The 23,625-nt window shown below is 36.7% G+C and overlaps 3 protein-coding genes across 6 annotated transcripts; 2 read left to right on the top strand and 1 right to left on the bottom strand.

Annotated features, from left to right (window-relative positions):
- Nucleotides 1-1,357: 1,357 nt before the first annotated feature.
- On the bottom strand, nucleotides 1,358-3,320 carry LOC147402891 (NAC domain-containing protein 2-like). The gene is made up of 3 exons (XM_086438273.1): nucleotides 3,067-3,320; nucleotides 2,668-2,948; nucleotides 1,358-2,321 (listed from the first exon to the last, which is right to left on the bottom strand). The coding sequence occupies exons 1-3, from the start codon at nucleotides 3,227-3,229 to the stop codon at nucleotides 1,914-1,916; spliced, it is 852 nt and encodes a 283-aa protein (XP_086294399.1). The 5' UTR covers nucleotides 3,230-3,320; the 3' UTR covers nucleotides 1,358-1,913.
- Nucleotides 3,321-9,017: 5,697 nt separating this feature from the next.
- On the top strand, nucleotides 9,018-17,496 carry LOC147402892 (auxilin-related protein 2-like). 3 transcript variants are annotated; one of them, XM_086438274.1, is made up of 9 exons: nucleotides 9,018-9,960; nucleotides 11,849-12,254; nucleotides 12,350-13,450; nucleotides 13,527-13,665; nucleotides 13,793-13,890; nucleotides 14,134-14,199; nucleotides 14,420-14,509; nucleotides 15,983-16,159; nucleotides 17,028-17,496. In XM_086438274.1, exons 1-9 carry the CDS (start codon nucleotides 9,311-9,313, stop codon nucleotides 17,064-17,066), a joined length of 2,766 nt encoding a protein of 921 aa, XP_086294400.1. In that variant the 5' UTR covers nucleotides 9,018-9,310; the 3' UTR covers nucleotides 17,067-17,496. The 3 variants fall into 3 exon arrangements, with proteins under 3 accessions (XP_086294400.1, XP_086294403.1, XP_086294402.1); XM_086438277.1 differs by having other exon boundaries at nucleotides 13,554-13,665; XM_086438276.1 differs by having other exon boundaries at nucleotides 11,867-12,254.
- A 1,137-nt stretch (nucleotides 17,497-18,633) lies between these two features.
- Nucleotides 18,634-22,924, top strand: PTAC6 (plastid transcriptionally active 6). 2 transcript variants are annotated; one of them, XR_015177353.1, is made up of 7 exons: nucleotides 18,634-19,301; nucleotides 19,385-19,453; nucleotides 19,603-19,707; nucleotides 20,729-20,848; nucleotides 22,074-22,163; nucleotides 22,246-22,493; nucleotides 22,616-22,924. XR_015177353.1 is itself a non-coding variant. In XM_086438280.1 (6 exons), the coding sequence occupies exons 1-6, from the start codon at nucleotides 18,813-18,815 to the stop codon at nucleotides 22,360-22,362; spliced, it is 990 nt and encodes a 329-aa protein (XP_086294406.1). In that variant the 5' UTR covers nucleotides 18,634-18,812; the 3' UTR covers nucleotides 22,363-22,924. The 2 variants fall into 2 exon arrangements, 1 of the variants encoding a protein (XP_086294406.1); XM_086438280.1 differs by having other exon boundaries at nucleotides 22,246-22,924.
- Nucleotides 22,925-23,625: the final 701 nt, after the last annotated feature.

The raw sequence follows: 23,625 nt of genomic DNA on the forward strand, positions 1-23,625 counted from the left end.
TGGATTGCTAATTTGATAATTCATGTGGGCCCAATGACCTTTGTTAAGATTTGAAATCTTATCACGTTAGTCGTGGTAGTCGGATTCATAAAGTAAGGTTTGTGATGGTAACAAACATATGAAGTGTGATAGTTTTTTTTAATAAAATTGGAACAAATAGGTTTGCCTAGTAAATCTCTCTAAAGTCAATTCTAATTATGTCTTTCAGCCCCATTTTTTCTTTATAGGGGATTGCCATATGCAGACAACAACTTGGGATGGGATGTCCTCATTTAAATCTATTTATCAATCCCTTGTTTTTAATTTTCCATCCTTACAATTTAGGTTTCTAATTATGATTCAATGTATAATTTTTCATCTTGTGCGATTTGTTATTATCGTGATTTTTTTATGTTTTTTTTTACTGAGTCTAGATCGTATTTATCGAATGTGTAGGATTGAAATCCTCCTCCGATGCCTCAATACATGCATGGGCGGATTTACACGGAAAAAACTTTGAAACAACTTCAAAATTTTGAAGGAACCTTCTTTGTATCATGAGTCATGACATGTTTTCCAGTGAGGTATCCCAAATATTTATGAAAAAAGTAATGGTTTGAAATAAACTCAAAATGTTTCGTGTCGCAATTCGAAGGAAGGTTCCTTCACAATTTTGAATCGACCGGACCGTTTCAAAGCCAGACTGGATTTATTGTGGGGACACTTGCCTTCACAAAACTTAAAAAAATTTAGATTCTCCTCTTAAGAATTTGATATATCTTGCATTCCCCCCAACCCTCACACACAAATTTTTAGCAATTGCCCTCACCCCATTCAAGTTTATGGGCTTATTAAAACATTTTAATTGATTAATATCCGACTGTTGCCTTCACTCTCATTGATGACATTATTTCTTGACTTAGATCTTTTATCATAGACTAATAAGAAATGTCATTTTTTACAACTTTCAACGAATAACCCATGAATTTTCGTCTCAAAATCACATATCTTCATGTTCTTCAATCTTATCGGACAACTATAATTTGCCCTAACTACGGGAAAATATTTGTTCCACGTCTAAATACATGCCACCTAAGTCACAATTTAAAGATATTTAAAAAATAAAATGAATATAGAGACAGAGACCCATGTTTGACTTGGATCCTATTCGGGTCAAGGGACATCAACCCATATGTTTATTTGGATCCATTCCAATGGTCCAAACCCACTAAATTTGGATTTTACATTTGTAATTCACACTAATAAAAAATAATTGCAATCACTATTGAAAAATCTAAGTTACCGAAAAATGCAAGGAAAAAAAAGATTATTTAGGTAATTTCAAGAACATTATAACATCAGATAGGGTTGAGGAACATTAAGAAACAAAAATTTACTAAATGGGCTATCATGTTACAGTCCAAAACTTAGGGACTATTTAAAAAGAAATCCCTCCACAAGAGTCGTTTTAAGTAATTTTCCCATTTTTTTTGTTCGACATATATAAAATGAAGACAAAATCTTCTGCTATAAAACAAAAAAATTAAGAGAAAAAGACAAAAATAGCAAACGTACAAATATTCTCTCGAGTCGCAGGGGACCCCCTTGCATCAAATATCTTAATGACTAAGACTTGAGACCACATACAACGTATCCGAGATCAATCAACCACTTAATTTACAAAGGCAAAATCACAACCGTCCATTATATACAAGCAACTAGCAATATCATTGAGATTCGTCAGCAAAACCCTTCAGCTGTCTTAGCTCCAAAGATCAACGACGCATGCTGCGCCACGCTCGCATGTGCACACTCACAGACTTCCGTCTCGTGTACTGCGTGCATTCAACGCTACACGTAAAAGCTACAACGAAGGTGCGACACGGATGAAAGATGGATGGGACTTATATTATCTCAATTTTGATTGGTCCACGTCAGAACGGCTTCTGCAGTTGCATGAACATGTCACCTAAGGGTGAGAGCTGTTGGTTATCAAATTGAGGAAAATAGATATTTTCAATGGCAATGTCGTTATTTGTCTCTATGTCGAGGGCTCTTTCCCAATCTAGCCACTTAGGCTCGCTTTGGACTTCCCTCTCGCACGTCAACTCAGAAGACACCACGTGCTCCGAACAACTCGAATCGGTGTGTAATCTCGGAATCGAATCGGACGGGTTGAAATAAAGAAACTCGTTCATCGCCGATGACGCCACTGTTGGTGGAGGCATCATGGTTCGGTCGTGTTTCAGAAATTCCGGCTTCGAATCTTGAATTTCTACGTCGAATTGCTTCCTTGTGTCGCCTTTTTTGTTGTAAATTCGATATAAAACCCAGTCGTCTAGCTGCACAAGTCATGAATGTCAGATATACTTAGTTCGGAATCTGACAACTTCACCGGAAGTTGGAACGACTTCCGGTAGTAATTGGGCCAGGCAAGATTTGGTTCGGACGTTAAATGGGTATATTTTCATCCGTTTTGAAACCTAGCCTAAACATAATCCATTTAACAACGTAACATGAACCAAACCGAGTCTTATAAAAAATCCAAACCCGGATATATTTTACAAGTGACATTTCGATTGGAATAACAAACGGGTAAGACGGGCCAGGTTTGGATCTTGGCTCAATAATGACCGGATGGGACTGAAAATGTCAAATTAGTAATTTCATCCCCCTATTAATTAATACCTTTGATGAGCTGCTGTTCTTCCTGCGAGCAGACCTATCGACATTAGCAAGTCGATACTCGTGCATGATCCAATTAGTTTTTACCCCTTTAGGTGCTTTTCCAGCATAGAACACCAAAGCCTTCTTTATCCCAACTGGTTTCGGATTCCCAATTGGTTTGTCCGCTCCAGTTGCCTTCCAGTACCCAAACCCAGCGGTTCGATTCGGTCTTGACCCGTTCGGATACTTCCGATCCCTAGGAGAGAAGAAATACCATTCTTTCTCGCCGTATAAAGCCATGCCTGCTCAAATAAAAAATAAAAAAAATCCCCCAAAATCAACACAATTAAACTCTGATTTTAAGATCAAAAGTTGACTTTTAAAAAATCAAAATTAAAAGCAAATTAAGTAAAATATTACCTGGAAGTTGCCATGGATCGTATTTATAAATATCGATCTCTGCAATTATTGGAACAGCAATCGACATAGAAGCGCATTTACGACACAAGTAGTGCATCACGAGCTCCTCGTCCGTTGGATGGAATCTAAACCCTGCAGGTAACTCTAAATCACGACCCTTCATTTCTTTGATCTACTTTCTCTTCTTCTTCTTTGATAAGGATACAAGTTAGAACGATCAACGATGGAACTTTGGTTGAAACTTGGAATGCAAGATAGTTTCCAGTATTTATATATTCAATCGGTTGGTCGGCTGTTTCTGGTCATTCGTTGTTGATACGTGAGGTGAATGAAGTAACACACGTGTCTTTGCTTTGTAAACTTACACTGAACACGTGTCAGGAGATAGCGTTCCATATCTGTCACTCTGTGCGTCACCTGTTTTGGACGTTTGTACAGGTTCGCTTGACCAATTGTCCATTTGGAAGGTGTCAATTCTCGGTCTTCGTTATTAGGCATTCGACGAAAGATTATGTTTACACGTCAGAATATGCGTGTACACGTATGCTTATGACGTCATATGAAATCATTAATGCTTTTATGCAGGAGGAATTATCTAGTGTATCTCTATACATTGAAACTTGGATGCGTGAGCAGTTTTCTGACGTCCATATTCTTACTAGCACAATCATTCAATATATTGTCCTATTATCTTCTAGGACACAGCCTGGTCCAAATAATTAAAGTCGTGTACGTCGTAGGATATACTTTTTCATGTAAGGTTGTGACGTGGCGTAAGGTTAATGTGGATAAGGATGAGCAAGGCCAGTGGTCAGCGCGATTTTTTTCTTTTCTTTTTCGTTTCTCTTACGTTGCAAAATATTCTTCTCAGATGAAAACTATGGTGAAAGCTTAGCCACGTAGAGAAAAAGGTACAAACTTGGGGACCCCAATTCGGGTTTGGGTTGGTTTGGATCTAAATAATTGAATCCAAACAGAATTTGGGTTGGACTTGGATTAAGGCCTTGGATGAACCGAACCAACCAGAACCCAATTGTATCTGATTACTTTCGTGATGGAAATTTCTTTAGGTGTCAGGTTATCCTCTTGTTTACGTTTCATACATCCAAAGGTAAGATTGATGAAATACTTCTTGTGCTTTTTCTCATTCAGCAAATATATTGGCAGTCTTGGCACCTAAAATAAAAATAAAAATGGTATGCAAGAAATGGTGTTCATTTAACCGTTTCGCATCAAGATGTCGTTGCTTAATCTTTTATTTGACTAGAATGTTGTAGGAGGAAAGGGTTGGGAGAAATTTCATGTGATTTAGTGACTATAATATACATTTTCATCATTGCTAAATCGATCAATAGGGTTTGCTGAAGAATGAGCCAATATAAATGGAAAATTAAAGATGCTTTGGGATGTAAATGAGGGACTGTTTACAATACTTGAGTTTGGTAGGATACACTTTGAGGAATTTTATAGGTTTATTGATCAGGGATTAACGAAAAAACTTTATTAAGTTTTCAAACATTGAAGGTACGAATCAAGGAATAGAATTTCAATTGTTTATGGGAACATGTCAATTTGTAGAACCCTTGATAAAAGAAAGAGTTGTTGTGTATGAATTACTCACATATTCTTCACATTGAAGGATGAGAGCGAGAAGACAACCTGAAAGAGCATAGTAGATTAAGATAGTAAGATTATATATAAATAAAATTGTTATAAAGGAATATATAACTTTAGGTAATTAAATGGATGAACTATTCATTGTTGTGATTTATCTAGTATTATTATTGGGCTTGGCCTTCAAGAGGTAAGGCAGTATCAATTGGGCCCATGCAAGGTTCGGGGGCAGCGATCCCGAGAGGATTTATTTTATTTTATTATTATTCTTATTCTTATTCTTATTATTATTTTTTTTAAGGGGACTAGGGGGGTGGGGGGCATTTTTGTATTTTCAAGTAGGGTTTCTTATGTGTTTTTTGCTCTGGGAGGTTCCTTGTGGCTATGGACAGAGAGTCTATAATCTTTATCGTTGATAGTTGATTTTTCTCCCTCTCCTTCATGGATGTAGGTAATTTCTTGAACCACGTAAATCTTGTGTGTTCGTTTTGTAATTTTTTTTAATCTTGTTACACTTCTGCACGACACATTCGAACCCAAACTAAGCTAGAATGAATATAATGTTGCAGTAGTAATCCAACATATTCCATTGAGAGGTGTTTGATGCAAACTCCCTTATTTAAAAGAAAAAACAAAAACTATCCATAAAAGATTTCTCACATATGATGAAGAGAGAATTACTAAATAAGGAAGATGTGAAGTCAGGCAAGCTCTCCTTTAAATGTAAGCTAATGTTGGTTGATAATTAGTGTGCATGCGGTTGCTTGGCCTTCTAATCTCCTTCCCGGCCTTCCAATCTTGATCCTTTTCAAGCGAGCATCTAATTCTCTCAGATCGAAGGGATTTTGTACATTGTTAGTAAAAAACACATATATCTACCACTGTGGTCTCAATCTTTCAAGGTTTTAAAATTATGACTGCACAATCATGCAACAAAATCATTGTCTCAGTACTTCCCTATATTCATAGTGTGAGCAATTCAGGTCCAAATAACTTTTATCGGCATTCTCTAACTCTAATGATGTGTTTGCAATTCCAATTCAACGCTAAAGTCGATACTTTTTTCAATAAATATTAACTTATATGGGAGGAGATTGCATACGTTGGCTTTTAGTTGATAACCTATTGGATTATTCTTCTATCGAGGATCCCTCGTACTTCATGCCTCATGCATGCGTAATCTCACACTTTGGCTTAATGGTAGAATGGCTCTCTATTGAAGAGCCATTATCCATATGTCCTATCCCATCTCATTTGGTGAAGTCAGGTTCATCTCTATCATGAATGTATGATCGTATCTAGAGATGACATGTTTCCCTTAATGACCATTAACCCGTTTCACCCCCAACAATTTCAATGGTATCGACACTCAATCAATCCTAATTTGACTTCATAAATCCACTACAAGATTGGATAACAAAAAATACGTAAAATTTACTTGATAGAACCTACAAGAGACATGTCTCCAAATGCAATCATAATTTTAAGTGGTATCTTAACATTCCAATTACTTAAATTTATTTCTTAAAAGGCCTCATCTCTATCACCTCATAATTCTTTGGTTGGAGAAAGTTCGATGCAAGTAGCACTATATGAACTGAGCATCCAAGAAAGTACAGTCGTGATAGGGTAAACCACTTACTGAAGTTGAGAGAAAGTTATTTTTGCTGTTACTGAATAATCTTGTTAAGTGTACTGTTTGGTAATCTATTGTATGATTTTTTTTTTAAAGTAATAAAATTATTTTTATATAACTTATGAGGTGTTAAATATAAATACAAAAATAGGATTTATCCCACCTTAAAAATTAAAGTCATAATTTTAAAACTCAATTTCCATTGGATGTCGAGTCAAATAAAAAACTCTTGAGTCAACTCAAAAAAGTAATATAAAATGATTACATTCATAAATAATTTAAAATAAATAAACAATTATTTTTTGCTTCCAAAAAATATCATATATCATTGCATAACTTGATCAAGTTTTTTACCTCCTGAGATGCATTTTCAAGTTAACTCAATCAAATTGACTTGATGATTGGCCAAGTTGACTCAATGAGCTTGTTGCATCAAATTTTGGGTTCGAGACATCTTGGACTTCCAATCAAATCGATTCATCCGAATTCCAAGTTTACTCAACAAGTTTTAAAAGTATGCTAAAAACCAACTCTCTTTTTGATAATTGTCTAGGTGGAATCAAATGGCAAAACAAATTTTCATGAATCACCTAGGTGTAAGATTTTAGGTCGTTGACCTCATCTTGTGGCATCCAAAAAAACATGATCTCATGCCACAGGGATGTAGAGGACAAATTTGGGAGTTTGGTGTGAGTTTAGTAGCCTTTCAATTTCAAAACCTTGGATCAAGATCAAAACAAAATATTTTATTACTTTTTCTCCTCTTAAGTTTTTTCAATGAAATCTACAAGGTTGTGACTTCAGCATGCCAATTTTGCAATCCAATTGAGCTCAATGACCAATAGTTAGATTTGAAAGTTTACTAAGTTGGTAAGAAAAGTTTTTCCCTTTTAAGATAGTGAAACCCTTTCCTTACTAACATAGTAAGATTTTGAGCCTTACTAAGGTATTTTTTTGCTAAGATGAATTACCATATCAACAATCGAATACCACAGCCCTCTAAATTTCATCGAAAAATTTAGATAAAAGAAAATAAAAAAATTCGAAAGAAATTTTTTTTTGAGCTTGATCTAAGGTTTTGAAAATGGATGGCTATCGAACTTTCACATAACTCCTAAACTTAAAATAAAAGTCAACAGTGAAAAATAATTTTTTGTTAGATTTCTTTCAAAGTTTATAGAATTTTGTCCGCTACAACCTTGAAGTATTTGATCATGTTTTTGGATGCCACAAGATTAGCCCAAGGACCCTTAGTAAGGGTGAAATCCTTACTAACCTAGTAAGGCCAGTCAAGTTCTTCAAGATAAGTCTGCATCTTAAAGTTTGAATGGGACATGAAAACTCTCTACTATTTTAGAAGTTATGGCTTGATGGTGTGTCGAAAGCCGATCGGTTCGACAGAAATGTAGCCGAATGCTTTCTACACCCAACATAAATTTTGAAACGTCAAACACGCTGAACGGGTTGGACAACTGCGTTTGGCACAATTTGCACCCTCCCACAACGAAAACAAATAGAGCATAAGTAAGCATAGTCAATATTAGGACACTAATACCCACAAGCAGAGACAAATAAACTCATGGTTCAATAGTAGAACATTCATCTAGGCTAAAGGCCCCAACATAATAACACAAGACATTAATGACAATTTGAGTTCTATCTCATGCCAAATCCATGACATTAAATGTGATATTTGAAAAAACTTATCAAATAAGGAGAAGACATGACATTATCATACTGACTCAACATTAAATACAGTAAAGCACTATTAATCTAATTCAAATATCACCATTAATGAGTCATGCACACACAACTCAAGAGTCAAGTCACCAGGCTTCATCTAGCTCACATCCTACCTGGTATTACATCTAGACCAACTGTGTGATGACACAAATCCCAGATTTCAACTATAAAAACCATCTCAAAGATTAAGAGAGGGTTAAAAACTTAAATTCTCACACATTTTTTCTTTCTCTTTGAATATTCCATTTGTTACCACTCACTATTTATCATTTAGTCTAACTATTTAAACTTTGTTATTGACTTATTCATCAAAGAATCTTTGGCAAGCTTCAAGTCTTACTTTCTTTTGCACTAGAAACGGTGAAAAAGTAGTACCAAATCATCACCAACAACAAAAGGACCGTTAGATCAAGATCAAGTCATCCTCTGAAGAAATTTTTTACCTTGAGGAGTGGAAGCCCGAAAAAGCTATCCACAATGTTCAAATACAGAGATGGATGATTGTAACAAGGTTGCTCTCAACAATTTAAATGTTGATATTATTGTGGACCGTCCATTTTTTATAAATCATTTGTGACGGGATTAGAAGTTTTGGAATAGACTGATTTTTTATGATGATGATCTCCTCATCACACAAAAATGGTTGGGTGCTGAATATTTCCCCAATTTAAATGTTGATATTAATGGACTCAGCTTCAACCATTCTGATCGGTGACTTAAATTTTTGATTCCAACTATTGTAAAATCACAAGCTCCACGTTTTGAACAATGTCAATCTCAATGATTTAAATTGCCATTTAAAGGTCGACGATTTAAGCCTTTTTACGGTGACATGGATGTTCAATTGACTTGATATTACTTGGGAAGAATTAAGTCGGCCGACTCAAACCGGAATCACCGGTCCAGTTCGAATTAGGCATCCGGTTCTTTTAAACCATTACAAACCAAATTACCAAAACGAACAAACATCCTTCTCTTTCAGAGCAGTGAAGACCCTGTAGAAGAAGAAAAACCACGAGTCCGAAACTTTCATGCATCTCTAATGGTTCTTCACCATCGTCTTTCGAATCTGACCTCCACATTCTGATTCATCTCCAGATCTCGATCTTCATTGTATCAGCTACGATCTATCGCGCCACACAAATTTCATCACCTCTTATCCGCCCTAATTCATCACAGAAATCTACGATTTCGATCAAAGATCCCTCTTTTTTTTCTTGCTAGATCTGAAACTATACAGAAACACAAACCATGGACGATTTCCCTGGTTTGTTAGCGAAGGATTTCGGGTTTAAACCACAAGGAAAACCGGTTCCAACGGGGGCATCTAAGGGCACCACTAGCAGTCGAGGAACCCTAAACTTTGGTATCGGATCGGTCGATGAGACTAGATCATTCTCCTCCTCTTCGAACAGAGCGCGACGGGATTGGAATTCGAACTCGGTTGGTAATTCTTTACTTGACGATCACGACGATCTCTTTGGATCGACAAGTAATCAGAAAACGAATGATTTTGGGGATTTAAGTGATTATAATGATGTTTTTGGTGGTCCTACCAAGTACGCGAATCCACCAGAATCTATATTTCTTGGATCAAAGGAATCGGGTGCAAATACTTCATCTTCTCCTGTTTACAATAAACCTGTTTACGACGATGATATCTTTGATGGGGTGTCGGGTTTGAAGAGCTCATCGTCTGTTAATTACAAAGACGTGTTCTCATCGATGGCTACGCCCTCTAAACAGAGTGCCAATTTCGATGACCTGCTTGGGAATTTGGGTAGAACGGATGCAGAATTGAAAAGTTCGAGTGGAAGTAGATCGAAAAAAGTGGAGAAGAATTTGTCTGATTTCGAGGATTTGCTACCTGGGTTTGGTGGGAGCAGTCCTCCGAAAAACAGGTACGCCTTTGGCTCTTTTCAGATTGCACGTGTTAGTGATCCAATTTTTTTTTTTCACATTGAATTTCAATTATTTAGTTATTGAAGTTCTAGTGCATGCTGATGATTATGTCGACATTTCTGTTGAATACTCAATTGGCATCATCTTCAGTGCGGATTTCTTGGGAAATCTAGTAAATTTGTACTATTGAGAGTTGAGACTTCTCCATTTCTTTTTATCTTATAATCCATGAATAAGGGTGCGTATTTCTTCCCAAAAATTGTTAATTTGGTGATTATTTGGTGGGTTTTTGCTTGAGTTCATTGTAGAGGCCAACATGTAAAACCAAATCTCTTCTATGGTCTGATGAAAAAATTGCTTTCATACCTCTTGATGCAAGTGGTGTGTGACTCAATGTTTACTAATAAAAATTTCTTATAGAAAGAATCTCCTAAAAAGTTCCTGTGAGGTGCTAATACAAGCAATTCTTAGAGTTCACAAAGGAACAATACATAATCAAAATGAAATTTTTTATTCAATAAATCCCTTATAAAGTGGTCTTGCATTTGAATTGGTCTTAACCTCATTATTTAATGTTAGACAATTTTTTATGGTCCCTAGTTTAATTGCTTGGCTATTGGTAAGAGTAGCCTTTTAGACTGGGTACAACATCGACATACGCTTACAGTAACCGTAATCCAGTATGTGTCAGATGCAGGTGCTCCATCTAAAATGGCATGGGTGGACAATTCAGATGATGTACGTTGTGTCTAAAATATCATTAGGTATTTATGCAATCGATCCTATTTTTTCCAAAATGAATAAACCACCTGCTTAGCACAGGTGGTGAGGCGTTCTGTTCCATTTTTGTAGATCGTGGATTCAAATCTCCCCTAGTGTGGTCTTGCCCGGTAGAGCTAACCCAATTGTCTTTGTTTGGCATGGAGGGTTGCTTTCCTTACTCGATGCAGTTTTTCATTGAGAATTGGTTGGGTCGGGGGAGTCATTTTGTCAGGGCTAAATGCATTCTTTGGGGTCTTCTTCCTTTCGCGGTTTGCTGGAGCATTTGGAAGAAAAGAAATAACCGGTTTTCGAGGGAAAGGAGTCCGAGGTTTCATGACCTTGTGGTGGAAATCTTAGCTTTGTTGTTTTTTTGGTGTGTGTGTTGGGGGGGGGGGCTTCTTTGAAGATTCTCTTGTTTGGTTGGATAGGGTTTGTAATTTAGTTATGGATTAGTTGGGATGACTTGGGGTTATTTTTGGTTTTTGACAGATTTGGTTGTACCTTTTGTACCCTTTTGGTTGGTCATCTTGACCTCCATTTTTTCTAATGAAATTATCTTTACCTATCAAAAAAATCATGCACTCACGTTTTTCTTTTCTCATCGTTATGTTGTTTCATGTTGATCATCATTTTTCTTTCATGAATAACAGTATATTAAGCAACCAGAAAGGAGGTAGAGAGACCTGCCTACAAGAAAGATAAACAGATACCAACAAGGCCATACCAGCTCAAAAAGAGAACCAGAGTACCACATTAGATACATGATCCCATCTAAAAGGAAAATCCTAAAAAAAAGTCTTTAAAGTTCTCAATGATTTGCACCAATAAAACAGGAATCCAATGATGTTAATATGCTACATTTTCTATTCCTATAAATTATCACAGAAGTTGTTCTATGTGGCATGCATGTACCTTGGCACTTGGAATGCTGTTCTTTTTAGGTTATATCTCCAAACAAATTTCTCATGCAATTGTGGCATTGATATCTTTCTTATTTGCATGTATGTGAGTATTCACCTTGTGAACAATTTATCTTAGTGAAACACTTATATTTGGTAGCCAATTTCATGTGAAAATTAAAATATTAATTGATTTAAGCTCTGCAACATAACAATTTATGCACAGGGCAACTCGAAAAACCAGTCAGTTGCAGCAACCAAGTGTTCCTTCTACTAAATCTTCTTCCAGTGTGATGGAAGATCCCTTTGTAGTTTTAGAGTCAGCCTCGGTCCCGTCATATGTGTCCTCGGGGCTTTTCACTGATGATGGATTGGAACAAATTAACAAGCCCAATAACATTAGAAGTGCAAAATTTGATGGTTCATCTGTTAGTGGAGTATTCAATGACCTGGATCCCCTCGACGGCCTCACAAAATCCATTCCTTCATTTTCATATGACATGAATAACAGAGGGAAGGATAAGAGCCCTTTAAAGAAAGGGACAAAAACAACCCCGATACATGCATCTGCTGGCGAAGAACCAACTGAGAAACCTTCATTGAAAACCACCGGAAATGCCTCCCAGAACAAGGTGCCTAATCCATTTCAAATTCCTGCTGTTTCTTCAGATTTTTATAAATATTTCAGTTGTAAATGCTAATTCTAATGATTTTTTTTTTTTGGTAGGTATATAAGTCTCCAAAATCTGAAGACAATTTGGAACCAGTTGATGATGTATGGCTCACTGTCTCTGAGATTCCTCTTTTCACTCAACCTACAAGTGCTCCTCCACCTTCAAGGCCACCTCCTCCTAAACCAGTACAAGTCTCAAAGGAAGATAATGGTTCTTTTTCTGCTGTAGATACAAAAAAGAAGGTTAACAAATTCTCAACTTTCCAGCATTCCTCTCAGAACTTCCAGAGTCCCAAAATTGACTCTGATTCGGTGAGGAACGCAGATGCATCTTCAGTAGATGAACTCGAGGACTTTTCCATGGGTGGTCTTCGAAATAATGCTGATGAACGTTCAGATGTTCTTTCCAGCGAAGAAGAGTTGGACACAAATCCAGCTGCTGCATCATCTGCGGCTGCTATGAAGGTGGCTATGGATAGAGCTGAGGCAAAATTCAAGCATGCTAGGGAAGTAAGGGAGAGAGAAAATACAAAAGTTGGTAGAAGCAAGGATTCTTCTCAGCAGGAAGAACATGAGAATGCCATGCAAGATTCTCAAGAGAGAGATCTCAGAGAAAAACAAGAGAGATTAAATAGTGAACAGGAACAAAGAGAGAGGGAGGAAAAAGAGAGAGAGCAAAGGAGGCGGGATATGGAAAGGGAGAGAGGAAAGGCCAGACAAGCTGTGGAGAGGGCCACAAAGGAGGCAAGAGATAGAGCAGCTATTGAAGCTCGTGTTAAAGCTGAAAGGGCTGCTGTTGGGAAGGCCAATGCTGAAGCACGCGGACGTGCAGAACGGGCTGCTGTTCAAAGGGCACAAGCCGAAGCACGTGAAAGGGCAGCATCAGAGGCAAGGGAAAGAGCAGAAAGGATAGCTGCAGAATCTAAGGAGAGGGCAAATGCAGAAGCAAGAGAGAGAGCTTCTGTTGCAAGGGCTGAAGCAGAAGTACGTCTTAGAGCAGAAAGAGCTGCTGTTGATAGAGCCGCTGCAGAGGCTCGAGTAAGGGCAGCTGCTGTTGCAAGAGAGAATAAAAAAAAGAATGAAAGTGATCTTGAATCCTTTTTTGGAATGGGTGCTCGACCAACTAGTGCACCTAGATCAAGAACTACAACTCCTGTAAGAGCCTAGACCAGATCCAAGTTTTTGTAATATTTGTTGATTATGTTATTTACTTCTTGACTTTATGCTTTAGGATGCTGGATTTGATGGCCTATTTCAGAACAGGGAAGTCCCTGAAGTGCCCCGGCGGCCATCCACAGGAACCCCATCTAGTATGAGGAAGGCTTCTTCCACAACGAAATTTGGTGATGACCTTACTTCAATATTTGGAGGTAACTCGTTAGAAAATGAAACTTTTACATCTGCTACCGTAAAATTCTCCCCTGATAAACTGATAGGAGAAGATCCCCGGGCATTTTCTATGATGCTAATTGGTTCAACTATCTTTGTTTGTGAAAGGTACTCCATCATCTGGAGACTTTCAAGAAATTGATGGGGAAAGTGAAGAAAGACGAAGAGCCAGATTGGAACGCCAACAACGGACTCAGGAGCGTGCGGTGTGTTTTTTTGTCTATTTCTTTTTATTACTCCTTGTTCAGCCGTCCCCAAATCTTTTGAGACAAGGCTTTGATGGTGACGACGATGCATTCTATTACTCTTTGTTTTCTTAAATGTAGAATAACTATATATGCTATTCACTTGCAGTGAAACTGTTCATTACTCAACCTTGTGATTTAATTTTGTTTGATCTTTTCACAATCTGGTTATATTGTTTTTTATTATTGAGTCTGTATGTTCAGGCACAAGCACTAGCTGTGAAAAATCAGCGTGACCTTCAAACTCAGAGGGATCAGGCAGAGAGACATGTAAGTCATGTGAATCATGCAGTGTTATACTGGCATTGTGTAGTATGGGAGTTAATTTAGCACTGGCTTTCTCTAGTATGCATTGGTACTTTCCATCCTCATCATATTTGCGAGTGTTGGGTTTAAGTTTGGTTTTCGGTTACTCCTAGCTACATGATACCTCCTTCAGCGCACTTGAATTAATTGTCACTTCTCTAATTTTGCTCCACATTGATTTCAGAGAATTGCAGAGACAGTAGATGTTGAGATAAGACGGTGGGCCGCAGGAAAAGAAGGGAATTTGCGTGCTTTGTTATCAACTTTGCAATATGTGCGTTTTTTTTAAATGTTTTATCTTTTGTTTATTGCATCCTATCTTATAGCATTTCCTTTGGTTGAAAAAAGATCTGCATTCTTTCCTCCCTTTGTTTTGTGTCTTAAAGATGACTGTTCTTCTAATGGTATATATTTAAAGAGATGATCTAAAGCTCAGGGTGGCATGTCTGATTTATTTATTATTTTCCATCAGAACCCATTAGCAATGGCTGCTCACTACTTATTTACATCAGAAATAGCAGCAAGAATGTTATATATAGACATACATGTTAAAGTAAAGTGGGTGCATTTATTAATTATAGGATGGGAGAGGCAGGTGTACACCTTCACCTAAAGGTGCTCAAATGAGGCCTATGCTGTTTGAATGCCATTGATTCATTGCGTACACATCCAATGTCTCTGAGTCTTTCAGTTGCGCTTCAGGTCCCTGGGTGCACCTCGTCCTGAGGGACTTCTTGAGGCATACAACCCTATGGCCTTTCAAAACACTGATTAATATCATAATAATCAAATATGAAGCATCATACCACACACTAGTGTACCATCACAAAATGCATAATAATAAACACTAATTCAGGAAATCACTTTTTTTTCTTTTTCTTTTTATAGGTTAAGTGTGAAGGAGGGATTTTGAACCCATGTTTGTGGTATTATCACATAGACTTGTCCAAGGAAAATAATGCAATTTTGGTTTATATAGATGTACTAGACAACATCCTGTAGAAATTCCTAGTTGGGTTCAATTATGACTTGCCTTGCTTTCCTAATACAAATGCCTTTTAGTTATATGAGTTGAAATAAATACTTCCTAAAACTAACAAAACCATCTTAGACTGTAATTTTTTTTTGACTTAAAGCTCTTAGAAAAAGAAAAACAATTCAAATTGGTAATCATGCCATGGACAAGCTAATGGAAAAAGCTTCCTATTTGCAATACAAATTGAGGCATGTAAAGATTTTTTACCCAAAAGATCATGACCGTGAGTAATATCTTTTTCGTTGCATTTTGCACAAGCCATTCATGTCTGATGCACGTGATGCCGTCTTCCTTTACGTATCATAAGATGATTTGCTCCATCCTTTTTGTATCTTTGTGTGTGTGTGGCTGCATCAGGGATGTTGCAAAAAAGACCGTGACCGTGAGTAATATCTTTTTCGTTGCATTTTGCACAAGCCATTCATGTCTAATGCACGTGATGCCGTCTTCCTTTGTGTATTATAAGATGATTTGCTCCATTCTTTTTGTATCTTTGTGTGTGTGGCTGCATCAGGGATTTTTTTCTGATTGTAGTATGTTTGAGTTTTTGGATTTTGTTTGATGAACCAAATTATTTTCTTTCTTGAAATGATTTTCAGTTCTTTTTGTCCCAAGTAACTGTAAAATTCATGGTTTATCTTAATCGTTGTGCATATACCTATGTTTGTACACACCAACTAAGCACCTGTATACAATGAATACCATTGGTAGGTACTTTGGCCTGAATGTGGGTGGCAGACAATTTCCTTAATTGATTTGATTGCCGCTACTTCAGTGAAGAAAGCCTATAGAAAGGCAACCTTGTGCGTCCATCCCGATAAGGTGCAACAGAAAGGTGCCAGTATTCAACAAAAATATATAGCAGAAAAGGTGTTTGACCTCCTTAAGGTATGTTATTAGTTTAAAATCAAATTGAATATACATTTAACTTTCACCAGTATTTATTTATGGTCACAGAAGACCCTATTTATCAAGTGCTGTTCTACTACACTGATGAAAACAGGTATTAGAGGTTGAAAAAATAAGACACATTGATTAACACCAAGGTTGGTACCTTGTTTCGATGCAATGTTTCAATTAGGAAAAGGAAACTGAAACTTTCCTAAAACATTATGAGACAATGTGAAACTTTCTTGTCCGAAACATTCTAGAATGACACGAAAAATTGAACCATGAATAGCGCACACACACACACACACACACATATAGATAGGGAAGGATATCGTAGTACTTTTGAGATGAGAGCCCATGTCAATGGTGGTTTCTTATTACTATTTACTATCTCTATCATCCAATGATTCTTTTCAATTACAAGAGTTACCCAAGTATTTAAGGATGAACCTTTTGGGAAAAGAGATGTCCCGAGTTCTTTTGACTGCAGAACTTGTTGATTGAAAGAAATACTCCCACCTAATGATTTGTTGATTATATAAAATGGGAGTGAAATTTGACCAGGCAAAAAAAAAAAGGTGACCATGCGCAGAGAATTGGAAATAAACGGTTAGTGTTATTTCTTTAGTAGAGTAAAAAACACAAAAGATCATGTAGAGATCCTCCTCCTGATCTATGGCTTATTCCAAATATTGGGATTTGAAACATTTATAGATCATCCAAATCCATCTTCATCATCATTGATGCATTTGTCCTGCAATGAGCATTCAACATTATAGCCCTTGTGATGATTATGATATTGTCAAATACAATTACTTGGGTTCAATTTATTGTGTTTGCCTTCACTTTTTTTCCATGAAAACAGGAAGCCTGGAACAAGTTCAATTCCGAAGAGCTCTTCTAAATTGATAAATGCATGTTTTCCAAGCTTTACTTCAACAGCTAGGTGCACGAGTTATTGCGAAGATAATTTCACGAGTGATATCAGCAGAGTTGTTGCTCTGTGCTGCCACTATCTTGAATCTTTGGCTGTGTTGCATTAAATCAGTTTGTAAAAGGCCTTATTCCTTCCTAAGCTGTTGTGCAGCTCAAAGAACTCTTTTTGTTTGTCTGTAAATTTCCCAGAAAGGTACAGGTTTATAGGTCGGTTTGTATTTGGAAATAGAATGGTTGATTGATCATAGAGTAGCATTATCGTGGTGACGTTCATCAGCCATTCCGGTCGAGTTGAGATCGTTATGTGCTAATTCTTTATTTTGTTTTTTTTCTCTCTGTAAGGTCATGATCAATGAATATCATAGTGGATGCAGCAATATATGATTTTTAACTTGAGATTTCTTATGTGTTATTTGGAGGACAATTAAAGGAATCCTACCACAATAGTTTTTGGCATTACTGATCAATTATTATTAGAGTCGTGCTGGAGTAACATTGAAATGTACCTCGATTCTCACATCGCTGATGTGGAGGTGCACACGTAATCATAGATGCTTTTCACTCGTATCTTGATGAAAAACATTTATGGTTTTACACATACCTCCATGTCAGTGATGTGAGAATCGATGTACATTTTAATGTTATTACAGCATTTTCATTATTATTATTATTATTATTATTTTTTTTTTTTTGAGTGCCTGAGAAGGGGAGGGTAGGCTATGAAACTAAATGCATGACCCTGGATTTTGCTTTGTTTGATTCACGGGTGGTGTAATTATTACCACAGTTATAATGGCCTTAGGTTATTATTATGAAGCAATCATTAAAGTCATTTTGATGTAGATAGTGATAGATAAGGCCTTATTTTACAAACTGAGTTGAGTTGAATTTACACCAATTGCTTTGCAATGTGTCAAACCGACAAACCTATGTGCCTCAGCCCAAAAACAAAATTCACCGACAAACCTATGTGCCTCAGCCCAAAAACAAAATTTTCCTTTGTTGTTTGTTCATATTTTTATGGGATTTGCTAATAATAATAGAGAAATTTTATTGCCACACCAATTTTTACTTACAACACATCAATCCATTAGAAATTAAGCACTTGGCACACTTACCTTTTCCTTTAATATTGTCTAAAAGTAACTCCAACGCACTCAGATTCAGACTCTGCATCCTCTCCTAATTATCATTTTAGAGAGTCAGAGCCTTTTGACAGCACTCCAAAGTACTTTGCATCGGACTCTATATTAAAAAAAATTAGAGAGAGAGAAAGAGGGAGAGGCAAACTCTCCCCCCATCGGTTCATGATTAAAAAAACATTGAATTTTGTGTAGAATTTAAAAAAATTAAAATTAAAATATTTGTGAAGAACGATTTTGGTTAGTACGGTTGGAGTACAAAAAGCAAACCCATTGAATACGCAATTGTGCGATACATAGCTCTCCATAATAAAATGCCTAGCCGGAATGGCTATTTGCGTTGAAGTTGCTCTAACAATTGTTGCTTTGTCTTTGGCAGCATAGATTAGATTAGACTCTGCAAACAGTAGTGGATCATTACTGTCCACTAGTTATATACAGTAAAACATCTTTAGAACTGTGGTCCCACCACCCCAACCTTTCGGAATCTAATCCATTTTCTTCTTTCGATCTTCCCGCCCCGTGAGAGTGTGTTGAGTAGAGTCAATAGTGTAAAGAGTTGCAAACTTGCAATGAGAAGTTTACTTCTTCTCCCACCATGTCCCTGTACTCCCAAATCCATCATCATCTCCTCCTCACATCTTCCTCACTTCTCATCTTTTACATTCCCATCTCTCACAACTCCAAAACCCTTACTCTCCTCTCTCAAATTACACAAAAAAGATTTTAGGGTTAGGGCAGACGAAGGAGATGTAGATGGAGGAGGTTCTGATGAATACGACATGGACGAAGAAGAAGTCGAAGAGGTCGACAACAAGAAGGATTACGATGTCGAGTACGATCGCCTCTTCTCCATCACCTCTACTTCTTCTTCAACACCCGAAGACGACATCGAGATGGTTCAGAGTAAAAGCTTTGTTTCTACGCAAGGTTGGGATTCTGAAATGGTGGTCGATTACAGGATTAACGAGGATGAGTTCCATAAGATTTGTTTGTTTGATTGTGATTTCTTTATCAGAAAGCCTCCTGACCCTGATAATGATGTCTATGATTTTCGCGAGGTTAGAAATTTGAATCCAATTGATTAAGCTTTTCCCTTAAAGAGGTTTTTTGGGGATGAATTTTGAAGTTTTTGTTGGTGCAGATGTATGTTACTCCACCAGATACAGATATTTATGCAATTCCGAAAGTTCTTGCACCGATGCCTCAGAAGGTATTGGTTTTTTTTAGTAAGGATCGTATTTGATTTCCAATGTGATATATAAACTTAAAAAAAAAAATAAAATAAAAAAGATCTTTTTTATTTCCTTTTATGTAATTCTGTACTGCCTTTTAATTTGTATTTTGTTATGAAAAGTGTAGTATATTCGGTGTGCAAAAAGTGATTATGGGTGCTACAATGTTACCGAGCCGCCCATTGATGCACCTAGAGATCCACTTTATAAGTCCGAAAGGGAGATAATGAAGGTATTAATAAAATTCTTTACCTTCTAAATTGTGTTTCTATTGAGATTGACATCAGCTTGTTTGTTCAATTGACTTGGTTGTATTGGCAATTAATTATAGTTTTTTTACTGTTTCTATGTTGAATTCCAAAATCCAAAAATTGGCTTTTGTGATTGGAGGGAGGGGATTGCATTCTATAATATGTACAACCCCTAATATCCTTATTAATTAAAATCAGAAACATTTTCGGGTAGAAAATGGTGTTGCAGCCACAGAGGAAAGTAAATATTTTGATGTAATCTTTTCCTTGTTAGATCCCCTGAAAATTTGTGTAATTTCCAACAGCTAAGTGGTTAATCTGGCCAGATAGAGAAATCATAGAGCCTTGCAATCGACAACCATCTTGGAATCTCTGTGGAATTGTGGATAATAATACCTATCAAAAACAAGAAAAAGAGTTGTGGATAATAATATACCTCTGTATTTTCTGCTCAGTGATTTGAAGACTCTAAGAATAGAATAAAACAGGAAAATGAGCTCATTTGAGGAGTCTAGGAATAATTCCAATAGGGAAAATGATAAAGTCGATGGAGACGGTTTGAGTGTGCACAACAAAGGCTAAAACTATAACTAGTGTGTGAACAATTGGTGGTGAAACAAATGAGGCCCTTGTTACAATAGATTTGCACTAGTTGGTCAGCCATCAGTCTATCGATGCACTGATTGCCTTTTGTGATGGCCTTGCTTCATGTTATTTGCAGATGCTTTAGCTTTGGTTGATTAAGTGAAAAACTCAAAACCTTTGGTTGATTTGTGAATGTCTCTCAAAGGGATGAGATGTTAGTTAAGATTGAGATTGGTGGGAAAGAAATGCCCTAAAACTATCACTTTCGTTCTCTTGGCTCAATTATCTTTGAAGTCAGTGATTGAAGAGGACTGCAAATATCCTATGATCTTAATAGTAGATCTGAAAGGACTAAAAGCTCTATTTGATGCTTTTCATTTTTGACTTTGAAGTTCATTGACTTGTGTTCTGTAACAGGTTTTCTTGACAAAGCACTACAGAAACAGGAGATCACGTGACCCAGAGTTTGTACTAGATTTTGAAGAGATCTATGTTATCGATTCAAAAACAAAGTCAATCACCCGTGCAAAAGTTCTGGTGAGGCTTTTTTTTTTTTTTGTTAAACAACATTTAAAAAAAAAATGCATCTTTAAACATTCAGTTCATGATGTGCACAATTTGACTTTCACCTTTCAACCTTTTAGCAACTTATCAATTTATGGCAGTCATTGGTTTTATAGTTCTTTTAGAGAGTTTATATTGACACACGATTTTTTTTATAACACCATTTACTGAAGCTATCTATCACACTCCAAATAAGGATATAAATGACCCCAAAAAGGTTCTGAAACAAAGGGGAAAAAGAGAGCAGCTGTGGCGGCAATCCAGCTAATGTTAATTTTTTATTATTTTTTTTGATAATGCTCAATTTCTTCTTTGATCCTATCTTATAACCAGTCTTGTTAGATTTTGAAGAGCTTTTTCCACGTGTAGAAACCCAATTGAAGAAGCTTGTTCTTCAAAGAAATAATGGAAAGGGGATGGGATCATTAAAAGATAGAATGATTATCCTGGATACAAAACAACAAGAGAAAAGCAAGCAAACAGCTCTTAAAGGACAAGGTCCCCGTGCATTGAGAGGAGAATTAGTTGATTCATTATATACGGATTAGCATCCTAAGTAAAGCCCTATTACGGCCAAGCACCGGCAAGCAAGAATGAATGCTGGGCCGTACGTAAACCTCTGAATCATCGCATACCTCAAATGAGATATAGCATGCCATCCATTTTACAATATTAGGGTTTTGGGAATTCTGTGGAACTTCACAACCCAATTCAACCGCCTTCTAGTTCTCTGCCATTCTTGATCATTGAAACTGTGAGACTGCTGGAAACCTCTTTTGCCCAATAGTCAAGGCTAGTTTATTGAACTTTAAATCACCGCCTTTATGCATGGAAGTGATGGAATCCATTGTACTTTTTTGACATGAAAAGTTTTCTGGCTGAGCTTTGGTAGACCAAGTGGAGTGACGTAGGAAAAAGCCAACAGAACTTCAAATGTTTTTAATGTTAGATTTGACAGTTGAATAAATTCATCTCTCCTTCCAAGATTAGATGGAGTCATTTTGATTCTGAGAGAAATATTGCTATATATACATATATATATATATATATATATATATATATATCTTCTTTGAAATTATATGAAATGTATGGGTGGTTGAATCAATAAACGGTTACTTGAAATGTTCTTTGTGTTTATTATCCTTGGCTTTATGGTTGATATGTTCTAAGTAGGGATGCCATGTCTGCTTTTTAACAGGTTACAGTTCCAGGTGGGAGAGAGAGGGATAGAAAAGGCGATCTGCTTATTATACGTGACAATGGAAACTCCTTCAAAATAATTCCATTGGTGATCATCTCAACTCCTTTTACCCTGCAAATTGGTTCTGCTTTCCATTTGCTAATTCTGTGGACTTTTTTTGGTACTTCAGAATCAAAGGGACGATCCCACTACCGTTATAGAGAGAGAAGAATGGATAAAAACAAGACAAGATATGGAGAGATTCCTCAGTAAGCTTCGGGATTTCAGTAATTCAAATTGGATCTAATAAAAGTGGCATTGACTTCTGGAGGTCTCTTAATTAAAAAAAGAGAAAGTGCCAGGTAGCCTTATGTAAATCACATATCGCTAATTGATGAAGAGAGTGCATGGATTATCTGTGTTTTGTTACAAGGCAAGGTCTGTGTTTTTTATTTACTCAAAAGGTCCTTGAGTTCAAATATTTAGTATTTGCTATACCAACAAGGTGGGTTGGGATGTTTCTGATTTTTTTTGATTGCTTTGATGCGTTTTCATGCCAGAGGGCTTTCATCAGGGGCTATTATGAGAAAGCTACACTCCTTGACCTTCGAATTTTGGTCTGCTATTAATGATGAGAGGTAATTAGTTTTACAATCTGGTTTCTGTATCATTGACGACCTCAATACATCACCCTAGATCTATTATTTAACCGAGGAAGATGATGGTGTCCCTTGGAAGAGATGCATAAGAACAGGCAAACAGCTTTATTTTCTGTAATAAAACAATGTGATTGGGCTCTCTTTCATTACCAATTTTCAGCACTCAAAAATGTATGTTATATCTTTTTTGGGTAATGTTTTGATATACCATCCGGATTTTGCTGAAAATTTAGATAGATGATCAATCCTGGGTTTGGTGTGCCATGGGAGGCTAACAGAAGCGTATTCAATTGCACAAGCCCATTGTCTTGAACCTCTTGGGTTTAGTATGTTATTTTTACCTCTTGCTGAAAACTCTTGAATTGCCTTCCTAATAGTCTTCAACCTCCTCAGAACCCGCTCTCTTTTGTTTTGAAGGTTGAAGGATATTAGATCTTGATGTCGAAGAAGATAAAATTTATAGCTTAAGTTTAAGAGAATATAGGTTTTTTGTAAAAAAATAAATTCGCTAGTCTCTCATACAAGTCCCAAGATTGACAGAAGAACCTAAGATACATGCAGTTTGGTTGGTTGCAATTGATAAGTGGTTCAATATTTCAGTGAAACATCGGATAAAAAGATTTTGGGATTATATATTGAAGAATAATGCTCAAGTGACCTGAGTCTGGAACCTCATGTTGCATTTTCTTGACGTGAAAGCACAAGGGAACAATAGATGCTTTCCATTGAGGTACGGGTGAAAAAAGATTCTATATTGAATTGTCTTCAGTCAGTCTTGACTTTATTGACATCAACCAGTTCAGGTTAAGTCCAGGGTGTTCTTTTTTTTATGGCGGCACTCCAGATAAGAGTATGTAAAAAGGGGGTGGTGTTCTATAGGTGATGGTATTAAAATTTTTAATCTTAAACAG

Source organism: Akebia trifoliata, chromosome 4, assembly GCF_017979445.1.
Source record: "Akebia trifoliata isolate Shusen 1 chromosome 4, ASM1797944v1, whole genome shotgun sequence".
Taxonomy (NCBI): Eukaryota; Viridiplantae; Streptophyta; class Magnoliopsida; order Ranunculales; family Lardizabalaceae; genus Akebia; species Akebia trifoliata.